Here is a 13,831-nt window from a genome sequence, read left to right on the forward strand (position 1 = left end):
TCAGGTCTCCAGACTTCTTCCATACAAGGACAAGGGGAGAGGCGAACTCACTACTTGACTTCCTTATGATATCACGTTCTTCAATCTCATTCAATGCTTGTTTGAGCTTCTCATAATTATTTGGTGAAAGGCGTCGGTAGGGCATCCGAAAGGGTTTCTCATCACTCAGTTGAATGCGGTGAAGACATCCGGAAGCTTTTCCACAATCCAACTTGTGCCTGGAAAAAATAGACTGGTACTCAGCTATGAGCTGGATGAGTTTCTTCTTACTAGCAGGAGACGCTTGACAGGAGGAGACATCAATATCAGTCAAAGCTAAGTCACGTAAGACCTCAGGGTCGCTTGAACTGTCAGGTCCGTCAGTATCGTGAAGTTGTCAGGTTTACATGTCAGGTTTATTGGGCCAAAATCAGTTATAGCCTATAGTAAAGATAATAGAACAAAAATGAAATACATTTTTAAGAGATCTTATTTTTAGTTTATAAATATTTTTGCTATAATGACACACTTAGCTAGCTACCCACCGCATTCCTTTCTGTTAGAATGTGCACATAGTACACCATCATGCTTTCGGGATGTCTTTTCAGATTTCACAATGATTCTTTAGTTGTGGACACTACATCACTGCACTCCCTCTCTTTCTCTTGGTCCTCATCTTTGTAAGTCACCTTGATTTCACATCTGTGTGTTTTATCAGTGTCTTTATGAAAATATTAAGTGAACTCCATGACAGTAGCTAAAGCAAGGGGCTAAAGCAGCACACAAGTAGCCTACAAATGCATGCTGGGCCGGGCATGCCCTGAGCTGGTGAAGTGAGCGGTACTGGAGTGGTAATGGAGCAATATTGGAGGCGGTCGAGAAGACCGATGCTCCAGCCTTTGGGCAACTTGCTCTGCGCTTCAGTCAGATTTAAGAACGCTCTAACTCCGCTCCAGCTGTCCATTGCACCACCAGGATGGAGCTAGCATGCCATGTATTTTTAACTCATACGTTCATTTTAGTCCGTTCAAACAGACCCCATTTCAAAGGAAGAAAGCACTCATTAAGATCAGGTGTGGTACGGGCAACACACCTAAACTAAACACACACACAGGATAGATTACGTTTTGTTGACGCTGAGAACAGAATGTATATGTTTTTAAATAACATTCTTAGAACATTCTTTGAGCGTTTCCAATGTTTTCTTGTGGTTTTAATAGAACGTTTTCTTAATGTGCTGAGAACATGACTTTATAAAGAACCACAAGGAAACCTGTCGAAAATGTTATGTTGAAGTACTGCAATTCCCACAGAAGAACGTTGTTTCTTAATGTTCCCTGGAAAATTTGAGAACATTACTTTACATAGAACCATGAGCAAACCCGAAGGAAACGTTATGCGGAAGTACTGAAATTCCCACCTAAGAAACATATGGTTCTCAGAACGTGCTAGCTGGGTATCCTGCACCATTCGGATAAAGTTGTGGCAGGGCCAGCGCCAGAAGGAATCAGTTGGAAAGGCATTTGATTTCTATATGCAGGCACGCATTTTTAATGGGTGTAAGAGTAAAGACCATAGGCCGCTCCTGAGTTTCAATTTTGGGGAAGCTTACAACTTATCCTACTATTACTACCGATCTGCCGACCAGTTGATTATTTTCATAACAGCATTTCATGGAACAGTTTCATTTAAATAATAACCTTTTTGTTTTTCTAAATGTTTTTTACTTGGTTAATCATAAAAATCTGAATTAAAATTCACCTAATGCAAGAGTACTAGCCCCTGCCATATGGACACATTGATACACCGTGATCCATTCATTGGTGGCTAAATAAATTAACGCATGGAACTCAGAGATAGCCTTTAGGCCAATGCTAAATTAGGCCTATACAGTAACTTCCATCTTCAACTAAGTCAAATACATAGTCCTAAACCCAACAAATAAAAACAGAAGAAAATATCCTGATGAAAATGCAGGTTCTTTCAATCTCATTAATCTATCTTCTCTGCCTCTCTGCCCCCCTTTCTATCTGTCTTGACTTGAGCCATCGCTGGTGAAGTGCAACATTGTAGGCTACCAAATCAATCAACTGGGTTTGGGCTGAAGCTGTTGCTAGTGAACTTGCAACATTGTATCAACTAGAGTAGGCTTATTCTGAGCCTTCAGAGTATCCCGAACCAGTGAGCTCGGATGTTTTTACATTTCGTTTCCACTGGATATATGGGATCATCCATGGCTGGATCATCAGATCATGATATTTTCACATCGAGGCTTGGTGATTGTCAGGTGTTGGAAAGATTTTTCAAATATTGTGAGGAACTATTATTATTTGTAATGGATGTTTTAAAATAAAGCAGACTTCGTTGACTCGGGTCTACTGTGTGAGGTGAAGAAACAAATACTGAGAAGCTCAGTTTATTCGTGGTGGACGTGAAGAGTTAAGACAATCAGAAATCCGATATCCCCTAACGGGCACTTTCCTACATTTGCCCACAGCAGGTCAGTTCGGCTTACTTTATGCACGCTCAGGTGCGCGCTCACCTGACATTATCAGGAGAGAGAAACCAGACAGACACATGCTCATTGCACACATCGGGCACTCCAAACAAAGGTAAATGGGAAAATGCCAAAACTCGTAAATGATGGTTATGAAATAAAGTGTAGCAGGTTGAACTCTGCAAATAATGTTTCCACTCGGAACGTGAGAACGGTAAATGAATGTAATTAATACCTGCATTAACAGAAATCTATGTAACCAAACGATGGGTATTAACAGTACAATTACTAGGCCTACTGGTACATATGTAATGGGAATTTATGAAAATTAACAAAGGGCAAACAATTCACACAATGAAACAATGAATGTGAAAGAATTGTTGGGAGAGCTGAGCACATTCTAGAGAACTGAGTGCATGCATTCTGGACTGAAACGCGCCATATCCTCGCCACACACCCCTCCCCGCCACACCCCTCCCCTTCTCCATCTCAATATTTTAAATTATACTCAAAACACGTTATCTTCACACATATTTTAGTTGCTTTTTACTGACAGTCACAACTCAATAATCAAGTATTTATATTGCCACGCGTGCTAACACAATTTCGGGCTTCCCAATAAAATAGGCCTGGCCTACACACTTGTAATTTGAAACAATACAGAGCTTCTTTAAAAAATAAATAAGCTAATGATACTCTATGGTTACGTCATAGTCCCTGGTGAAGTATTTTCAATTATTTTATTTAGACAGGAGCAATTATATAATTTTGGCAAAAAATACATTTCATTTAGGGGAACCCAGCATCCGAACAGTGCACTGTGCACCCACCAACGTTCCTTCCCAATTCGCAACTGTACTGAAACTAGATATCTGTTATAATGACGAGATGCTCATGTCTCCGCCCTAACAATAGGAGTCGTTGCAAAGGCAGGCGACAAGCTTAGTTCTGCATTTAATGCCCATAGAAACGCACTGGGCTCATTCTGCACAGATCTTTTTGTGAGAGTGTGTCCTCTCGCTTCGACTCTTCCTCTCTGCTGAAAATGTCATACCATTTATTTTATCTTGTGTCTTTTAACCATTTGTACATTGTTAAAACACTATATATATATATATATATATATATATATATATATATATATATATAATATGACATTTGTAATGTCTTTACTGTTTTGAAACCTCTGTATGTGTAATGTTTACTGTTAATTTTTGTTGTTTTTCACTTTATATATTCACTTTGTATGTTGTCTACATCACTTGCTTTGGCAATGTGAACACATGTTTCCCATGCCAATAAAGCCCTTGAATTTAATTTAATTGAAATTGAAAACATCTGTGCGAGCAAAACAGCGCCACTCTGTCTTACTATATGTGACCCATGTATCTGATGCTGTCTGGCCAGAAATAGTATGATATGCCGTACTATTTTTGTCCAGACAACGTCAGATACATCTTTCTATCTGCATGCATGTCTGTCAAATAAATTATAAATATTTTAATATTTATAACTCTAAGAAATAAATGGTTCTCAGAATGTTATGTGCTAGCTGGGCTAACACTGCCTTGTTGTCAATAGAATACCTTTCAAATGATGCACACATACCTAACCCAGATTGCGATTTATAATGGAATGTTTTTGGATTGGAAACTACAAGTGTGCTTGATTCAGTTCCTCAATGGCAAAGCTAGGAGTGCTCAAAAAAGCGCCTTATAGTTTAAGGCTCTTTTCTTGAGTCATAATAGAGCATTGAAATGATTTAGGAACGGTCTACAGTTTGGAGAGTTGTGTTGCCACTTGGAGACACCAGTGGGACCTCTCACTCAAACCCTTGTAATCATTCTTTCTTTTCTTGCACCTAATCCAAAATGTGAATGAATATTCTTATTTATGCTACTGAATGTTTACAGAGTATTTTCAGATTTCGTTATTGACAAATGCTGTGAATAGTGCAGTCAAATGCACATAAATTCAACAGTGTAATGTTTGGATTCAGTCTTGTGTCAGGTGAACTGTTTTGTCCTCACCTTTGGCGTTCCTTTCCAATTGCTACCATGTCTTGCATATCCTTTTAATAGTTCTGTTGGAAAAATAAAAATGTTTCTCAATCCATACAGGCCAATTTTCACAAGATTAAGGAGTTAAGGCCCCTGCTACAACTAGGTTCCAAAATGTTACCTGGTTACCATCAGGAGACAAAATGGCCACTGCCACCTCTGTGTCCAATCAGATTCCCAGAAATCGCAGGTCAGGCATGGCACAAGTCTATAGAAAGCAGAGTGTGCATTCCACTTTCATAAGGTATTATTTTAGCAAACAGAAAATAACTCACTCCCGAAAGACACAAGCAAAAACTCTTTACAGCAATGTTGTAGCAGCCTACACCTAAACGTTAGTGATCTGACCTGCTGTATCAGTCTGATCAACTGTAAGCCTCTATACGCCTTGTCCCATCAATCAATCAATCAATGAAATGTATTTATAAAGCCCTTCTTACATCAGCTGATGTCACAAAGTGCTGTACAGAAACCCAACCTGAAAACCCAAACAGCAAGGAATGCATGTGTAGAAGCATCTGGCCAGGGGAAACAAAGTGGGAAAGTTATGTATTTATAGCCTAAGACAATGTATTTGTCTAATGAGAAATTGTGAATGTGATCAACTTCTTTAATCCAAAATTCAAATAGTGATGACATAGGTCCATTAACACAGTCTAGCCTGTCACTTAATTACAAATGTATATAGGCCTACACAGGGATGGAATTTAAGGATTTGGGGCATTGGCTGTTTCCATCCATGGGCCTACATGATGCAACCCTGCCTAAAGCAAGCTCAGTCCTGTTAGTTCTATGGTCTAATCACAGTTGTCTGTGTAACGGAACCCCCTTTTAAAATATAATTCATATGAACAAGTACAAGGTTTTACTATAGCTACTGCTCTCCTCACCTTTTCTATGCATTTACTGTCCAGACTGTCTATATTTCAGACTCTGGTATTGCTCGTTCTGATAATTATTCATTGTTTTACTTTTTAGATTATTTGTGTGTTGTTTTTTAATTTATAGATATTACTTCACTTTTGGAGCTAGAAAACACAAGCATTTTGCTGCACATCGATGTACACAACCAAACAAACTTTGATTTGAATGTTGCTGCAGTTTGACAGAGTTTTCATCCTCCCTATAGGGCCAGGAGTTTTAAAACTGATTAATCACTATGTCATATCCTATCCAGAGATTTACTTTCAGGTCTAAAATACACTTTCCCCATCGGCCAAGTCAGCAGTATTTATTGGTTGCTAAAAGATTATGGTCACTTGCCCGAAAAAGTGAGTAAAGTCTCAGAGAGGTCAGAGAGTAGTTTGACCAAAGAGGAACTCATACCGTTTAACCCAATTCAGTCTCCACAAGTAGCATTTACAACTGAATATGATTGAAGGAATGACCCCATCTAGTGGAGGAATAATAGACATGGTTCATGAGGGCTTTTAGAGGAGGGTAAGTACTATAGAGAGACACACAGTAGAACTAGATAGACATGGTTCATGAGGGCTTTTAGAGGAGGGTAAGTACTATACAGAGAACCACAGTAGACCTAGATAGACATGGTTCATGAGGGCTTTTAGAGGAGGGTAAGTACTATACAGAGAAACACAGTAGACCTAGATAGACATGGTTCATGAGGGCTTTTAGAGGAGGGTAAGTACTATACAGAGAAACACAGTAGACCTAGATAGACATGGTTCATGAGGGCTTTAAGAGGAGGGTAAGTACTATACAGAGAACCACAGTAGAACTAGATAGACATGGTTCATGAGGGCTTTAAGAGGAGGGTAAGTACTACACAGAGAAGCACAGTAGACCAGAACCGATGCTCCTAGTGACCAGGGACTTCAATGCAGGCAAACTTAAATCCGTTTTTAACAAATTTCTACCAGCATTTCACATGTTCAACCAGAGAGGGGGAAAAAAAACTATAGACCACCTTTACTCCACACACAGACACATACAAAGCTCTCCCTCCATTTGGAAAATCTTACCATAATTCTATCTTCCTGATTCCTGCTTACAAGCAAAAACTAAAGCAGGAAGTACCAGTGACTCGCTCAATACGGAAGTGGTCAGATGACGCGGACGCTACGCTACAGGACAGTTTTGCTAGCACAGACTGGAATATGTTCCGGGATTCATCCAATGGCATTGAGGAGTATACCACCTCAGTCATCAGCTTCATCAATAAGTGCATCGACGACGTCGTCTCCACAGTGACAGTAAGTACATATCCCAACCAGAAGCCATGGACTACAGGCAACATCCGCATCGAGCTAAAGGCTAGAGCTGCCACTTTCAAGGAGCGGGACACTAATCCGGACACTTCTATGAAATTATACCAGACTAGCTAAATGCCTTTTACGCTCGCTTCGATGCAAGCAACCCCGAAGCATGCATGAGAGCACCAGCTGTTCCAGACGACTGTGTGATAACGCTCTCGGTAGCCGATGTGAGCAAGACCTTTAAACAGGTCAACATTCACAAAGCCGCGGGGCCAGACGGATTACCAGGACGTGTACTCAAAGCATGCGCTGACCAACTGGCAAGTGTCTTCACTGACATTTTCAATCTCTCCCTGACTGAGTCTGTAATACCTACATCTTTCAAGCAGACCACCAAAATCCCTGTGCCCAAGGAAGCGAAGGTAACCTGCCAAAATGATTACCGCCCTGTAGCACTCACATCAGTAGCCATGAAGTGATTTGAAAGGCTGGTCATGGCTCACATCAACAGCATCATTCCGGTTACACTAGACCCACTCCATTTCGCATACCGCCCCAACAGATCCACAGATGACGCAATCGCACTCCACACTGCCCTTTTCCACCTGGACAAAAGGAACACATTTGTGAGAATGCTGCTCATTGACTACAGCTCCGTGTTCAACACCATAGTGCCCACAAAGCTCATCACTAAGCTGACCCTGGGACTAAACACCTCCCTCTGCAACTGGATCCAGGACTTCCTGACAGTCTACAACAAATGTGTAGTTGGGAACACTGGCCTAGTGGTTAGTGTGGCCAGTAACCAAAATATTGCTGGTTGGAATAACTGAGCAGTCTGTGTGCCCTTGTACATGGCACTTGCCTCCAATTTTCTCCAGGGACAAGCATACTAATACAACTGACCTTCCAAAAACACATATCTGGTGTAAATTACAATAAAAAAAATGTTGGGGGGGGGCAAACCTGAACTTTGTTACAATCAGGATAAAAATAATTGCCCCGCCACTATGGGACCTGTGGTGGCACCTCTGTCCAATCAGATTCAAGGAAATCACAGGTTGTGTGGGTCGGGCATGGAACGTCTAAAGCAGAGCGCTGGTATCATTTTAACGGAAACTCACTCCCGATAGACAAACTCTTTACAGAAATGTAACAGCCTAGAATGGGGTTTAAAACCTACAGCTGCATATACTAACATGGCATATCTTACACATATAGCATACCTTGTAATACAATCTTAACAAAAAAAGCTGGCCAAAATGTATATGTTCTCTGCAATTAGATGACCAGAGTTTAATTTCTAAACCAGATAAGTTAAATGTCAGCAGCTGCCCAATACCATGGTGGGTACGCATAATGTCTGGGTGGTTTCATACCTTATTAACTTTACCATGTTTAAAGAGAAGTCTGATTTGTTAACCATCTACCAAGTAGCCCTTTAGAAGGCTTTCAATAAGCTCCCTGGTCTTTGAGGGACCTTACAGATTCATGGGGGACAGACAAATGGGTAGTCATTCAAAAATCATGTCAACCCCCATTATTTCAGTCCATGTAACTTGTGATTTAAGGCACATTTTATTCCTTAACTAATTTAGGCTTACCTAAACAAAGTGGGTTGATACTTATAGCCATTTTAGTTTAAGGTTTTTGTTAAACATTTTAGGAACCCCAAAAAATAACTGGTTATACATTAAATATTCATATGTATTAGAAGTTGAGTTTAAGTTGTTTAAATTCAGATTTTATGACTGTGCCCATATGCAGTGTGGCCTCCAGAACAAGAGTCATGACAAAAACCACTACCCTTCACTGTGGACCACAGCAGCCGAGTTTACCATCTCCATTGCCAATAAATCAAAGGGTTTTGTCAATAGGGTTGGACACGTGGCTCAGTTGGTAGAGCAGGGTTCTGGCAACACCAGGGTTGTGGGTTTTATTCCCACTTGGGTCCAGTAAGGTGATATTTTTTTTTAAAGTGGCTCTAAATAACAGCGTCTGCTAAATTATTGAAATGTACAGAACATTTTCCACTGAAGGACAACATTAGCCGACTTATAAAGCAAGGAAGAAAGAAGCTAAGTGGCTTTATTTGGTCAATGACATTACAATGCTGAAGCCTTGGTTTAGACCCCAAACTGCTGAAGGGCCACATTCAGTAGACAAATGTTTAATGTTAGAGATTCCATTCAAACCGACATGATTCCTTTCATGTCAGAAGACACTGTTATTCATGTATAGAACATACCATCTGAAATGTATACATTACACCCTGTTCAATGTGTCCCAGGCTTTATGGTATTTCAGGAACACTGTTCCATTTACAGACAAGCATATCGAAAACGATTTGGGGTTTCAATAACACCTTTGGTTCCAGTTTAAAAACAAGTGACAAATGAATGACATAAGAAATTAGCTTGAGTGCTATATATGTTTATTTTAAATTGCACTTGTAGAAGTGACCAGTAAACAATTTAAAAATCACAACAACTTGCATTTGTAGGTGTGTTTACTCATGTATTAATTGCAGGCATCTTTAGTCACTGAGCAGTGAGTGGATGGCCTGTAGAGTTTAGGAGTCTCCAATATCCAGGAACTACTTCTTGGGTAGTCCTATCCCCTTGTACCAGGCACAGGACCCATCTTGCCTCTTGATACAGGCAAGGTTTTGGCCATTGTCGGTTCCCAAGTATGTCCACAGGCATGTATCCGAGGTGCTGATTGGACAGGGGAGGGAAGTGCAGTGGATGATCTGTGGGTCAGAGTAGAGAGATAAGACCAAGATCACTGACTGTCCATTACCCCAATACTCAAGCATTTGCAAATGTGACCAGAATAGTATACTCCCTTGAAGAAAATGTGCCATGTAACTATTTAACTAAACTGGTATATAGTAATTACTATAATTCCCAGCACACACACACACACACCTTGCAATCACAGCCGCTTTGGTAGCGGTGAGTCAAGCTGTTCTTTTGTGCAGCACTCAAGTCCTCCCAGGGTGGATTATAGCCACACAGTGTTATAGACATCCTTCCAGTCTTCAGCTTGCCTACAGACAAGACATATAGATAGTCATTGTACTGTGGGGAAAACATGGTGTAGGGTACAGTTGCCCCTAGATGCTATCTTGGCTCAGTTTAGCATTTGCTCCACTAATGGTTAGGATACATCACCCTGGAGCATGAAGACACTGATGCAGCCCAGAACAGATTTATCATCATAAGTGTACACACACACGTATTAACTAATGCATTAGTTGTATACATTTACAGTGCCTATAGAAAGTCTAAGCCCCTTGAACTTGTCACATTGTTGTGTCCGTCTCATGCATTTACACTGAACAAAAATATAAAAACGCAACATGTAATGTGTTGATCCCATGTTTCATGAGCCAAAATAAAAGATGGCAGAAATTATCCAAACACACAAAAAGCTTATTTACCTCAAATTGTGAACAAATTTGTTTACATCCATGTTAGTGAGCACTTCTCTACCAAGATAATCCATCCACTTGACAGGTGTGGCATATCAAGAAACTGATTAAACAGAATAATCATTATCCAGGTGCACCTTGTGCTGGGGACAATAACATGCACAGTTCTGTCACAACGCCACAGATCTCAAGTAGAGGGAGCGTGCAATTGGCATACTGACTGCAGGAATGTCCACCAGAGCGGTTTCCAGAGAATTGAATGCTAATTTCTCTACCATAAGCCACCCCCATTTTAGAGAATTTAGCAGTACCTCCAAACCGATCAACGGCAGACCACGTGTATGGCATTGTGTGCAAGCGATTTGCTGATGTAAACGTTATGGTCAGAGTGCCCCATGGAGGCAGTGAGGTTACGCTATGGGCAGACATATGCTACGGACAATGAACACTGCATTTTATCAATGGCAATTTCAATGCACAGCGATACTTTTCACCCACCTCCATCACCTCATGTTACAGCATGATAATGCACAGCCCCATGGCGCAAGGATCTTCACACAATTCCTGGAAGCTGATAATGTCCAGTTCTCCCATACCCTGTATACTCAAGACACTATTGAGCATGTTCGGGATGCTCTGGATCAACATGTTCCAGTTCCTGCCAATATCCAGCAACTTCACAGCCATTGAAGAGGAACGAGACAACATTCAACAGTCTAAACTACTAAGCGAAGGAGATGTGTTGCGCTGCACAGGGAAAATGGTTGGAACAGATACAGACGGCCCTACATTTTTGTAAACGTACATCTGCAACCAACAGATGCATATCTTTATTCCCAGTCATGTGAAATCCCTAGAGAAAGGCCTAATTAATATATTTCTATTGACCGATTTCCTTACTATACGAACTGTAACAAAGTACAATCTTTGGAATTGTTGGATTATCTTTTTGTTAAGTAATTTATGAAAAGCCGAGACTCACGAACATGTTTTAGTCTATGACACTCACAAGCTAATCAAGAGTCATGAAGGTAACGGGGTTCCTCTCCAGAGAAGGTAGGAAATCAGAGAACATAATGTCTTTAGTAATGTAATACGCTTACATAGCTGTTTACAAACTAACAGTTGTCACTGATTAACTGGATAGTCATTTATCACCGAGCAAACCATTTCTGTATGTACAGCATTCATATAAATTCATTTTTAGCTAGTATTTGCCTCATGTTAACATTTATTAATAAAACGCATGTAACCGTTTGTCAACTTCTTTTGTGGTTTACTTGTAGCCCTGGTTGTCCTGGAAAGAAAAATAGTGTTTTACCAAGGCAAAAAGTCAGGGCTGAACATGCAGATAAATGAAGAGCTGATCTCTGCTGGGGTCTCAGGACTGATAGGGTTAACCAGTGCTGGCTATTGAACTTGGGTAACGTAGTGAGAACCGCACCTGTGAAGAGATACTCCTTGTTGATTTCTAGAGTCACGCTGCACGAAGTGGTGTAAGTGAAGATGGCGTGGATAACCTGGTCACAACCTTTGAACATCTAGCCAATCACAAGGAGAGAAAGGAAGATCTGTCAACCAGCTACATATATAGTTTGGAACCTCACTGACTGCACCACTCAGGCACTGTCAGTCTTTACCCTTTAATGTCAACAGATCTGTAATGTGCAAGCAATCATTATTTAACCCAGATCTATTTTACAGATGAGCCCTGAATTATAAAATAAACAAAGAACTCAAAATAAGAAACTCTGAAATGAGACCAGCTTCCTGCTTTTTTTGTATGCATTTTCTTCCAAAATGTAAAATATTTTAACAAGGCTCCACAAATCAGGTGCAAAAAAGACAATAAAAGCTAGTTTACCTTACTCCATAAGGAACTTCCAGTTACCAGTCTCAGGCATGGCTAACTTATGTCTTACTAATGATGTCAGGCAGTGGAAGTCTTAGTTAAAGGGCCAACCAACTCTGGTAGAGCATGTAGTGATATCTTTAACGAAGTAGCAGCTGAGTTCATAGGGGATGTCACCATAGTCTAGGACCAGTAGGAAGAGCGACTGAATAATTACATTACCATTTAGAAACAGACATTTTTATAGAACCACTTAAAAAAAAAGGAGAATCATACCTTGATCTGTTCGATGTCATACTTGATGGCGTTAGACACCGCTTTCTTTCCAACCACCTTCGCCCTGATCACTAGAAGAGGGAGACATGGTTTATCTAACGTTATTGAAATCTATTCCGGTATACTAGTCAGTCACACTGATGTTTAAGGGTGATATGGAGAGAGAACAGTGTAGAAGGCTTCTTTAACCTGCCTCTCCTTAATCTACACTGATTGAAGAGGATTTAACAGGTGACATCAATAAGGGATCATAGTTTACAGCTGGCCAGTCCATGTCATGGAAAGAGCAGGTATCCTTAATGTTATGTAAACACATACATCTCAAATAATTAATTTGTAGGCACACTTCATACCTTAAGCAAAATAGTGTAGCAGGGCTCTATCCTGTTCTTGGGGAGCTGCAGTCCTGTAGGTTTCCTCCAACCCTAAGCTAGCGCACCTAATTCTAATAATTAACTGGTTGATAAACAGAACAAGGTTCATTACAACTAGGGGTTGGCTTGAAAACCTACAGGAAGGCAGCTCTCCAGGAACAGGGTTGGAGAGTCCTGGCTGTAAACCATCTTACTGTCGCCTACTTAACTACGTAAATAACTGTGAGAAGATGTAGATAGTATAAATGATTTGGACATGATCATTAAGCCTACGACCACAGACAATCCATAAAGTGTTCTCATGTTGCGTATTGATAGCTCTCACCTGAAAAGTAAAATGTTCCCAAATTGCCTTACCGATTTCTGCATTGCAAAAAGCCTGTTGAGGATGCTGAGGGAGGCATCTGCAAGCGTCTGCGATGTCTTCGACCCGCCAAAGGAACAGAACGACCAGAGTAATGAAACAGCTGCTTACATACCGAGTCATTTGGAATCGAATTACGGGGTCGCCAAAATATCACAAAAGGATTTGACGAATGAAAGCGTGAGGCGTAAAGTACACTGGACTCTATTTCCTTCGAGACTGTTCCCAGACCGATGGATAACTCTTCGAAATATTTTCCCTTCAATGTAATCATCCGCTATTTATTGCAGGCTGTGAGCTCCTCCTCCAGCCAGAACCCAGCCGGTGGTAGGCTGAGCATTCTATTACTCCAGAACAGTAACCATTCAATTAAAAAATAATCCTCCGCCTAACGAGACAACCACAGACCAGGCTCAACATGCCCGGCTGCCATAAATGCCATAAATTGTGAATGAAACTGAAAGCTCGGTTTTTGTTTTTTGGGGGCTCCGGAGCGATCTTAGGCACTGCATTATCAGGGCTAGGGGTATGCCGTAATTGTAAATAAGAATTTGTTCTTAAACTGATTTGTCTAGTTAAATAAAGGTTCAATAGAAAGAAATTGGCTAAGCCTACTGGAATTCCTTAAAGTTGTAGTTTCAGTAAAAAAAATTAAAAAAACACCTCGGGAAATTTCCGAGCAGGCTCAATTTGCCCAACTGCTCAGTTCACTTGCCCCTGTCACCCCATATATGAGATGAAAATGGCAGATTGTTGTTGTTGATAAGTACAGTAACA

The 13,831-nt window shown here is 40.6% G+C and overlaps 1 protein-coding gene across 1 annotated transcript; it reads right to left on the minus strand.

The window, feature by feature from the left end:
* Positions 1 to 9,169: 9,169 nt before the first annotated feature.
* On the minus strand, positions 9,170 to 13,487 carry LOC110513845 (metalloproteinase inhibitor 2). Its single transcript, XM_036939177.1, has 5 exons — positions 13,048 to 13,487; positions 12,317 to 12,387; positions 11,633 to 11,729; positions 9,683 to 9,804; positions 9,170 to 9,504 (listed from the first exon to the last, which is right to left on the minus strand). Exons 1-5 carry the CDS (start codon positions 13,175 to 13,177, stop codon positions 9,349 to 9,351), a joined length of 576 nt encoding a protein of 191 aa, XP_036795072.1. The 5' UTR covers positions 13,178 to 13,487; the 3' UTR covers positions 9,170 to 9,348.
* Between the last annotated feature and the right edge of the window lie 344 nt (positions 13,488 to 13,831).

Source organism: Oncorhynchus mykiss, chromosome 12 (genome assembly GCF_013265735.2).
Source record: "Oncorhynchus mykiss isolate Arlee chromosome 12, USDA_OmykA_1.1, whole genome shotgun sequence".
In the NCBI taxonomy this organism is placed as follows: Eukaryota; Metazoa; Chordata; class Actinopteri; order Salmoniformes; family Salmonidae; genus Oncorhynchus; species Oncorhynchus mykiss.

Bases quoted from the DNA above. Each gene is read 5' to 3' on its own strand.
- LOC110513845 (XM_036939177.1), bottom strand. From the start codon at position 13,177: ATGACTCGGTATGTAAGCAGCTGTTTCATTACTCTGGTCGTTCTGTTC. The intron at 11,730-12,316 runs GTATGATTCTCC...GTGATTGGCTAG, and splicing joins ATGACATCGAACAGATCAAG to ATGTTCAAAGGTTGTGACCA. The intron at 9,505-9,682 runs GTGTGTGTGTGT...TCTGACCCACAG, and splicing joins AAAGCGGCTGTGATTGCAAG to ATCATCCACTGCACTTCCCT.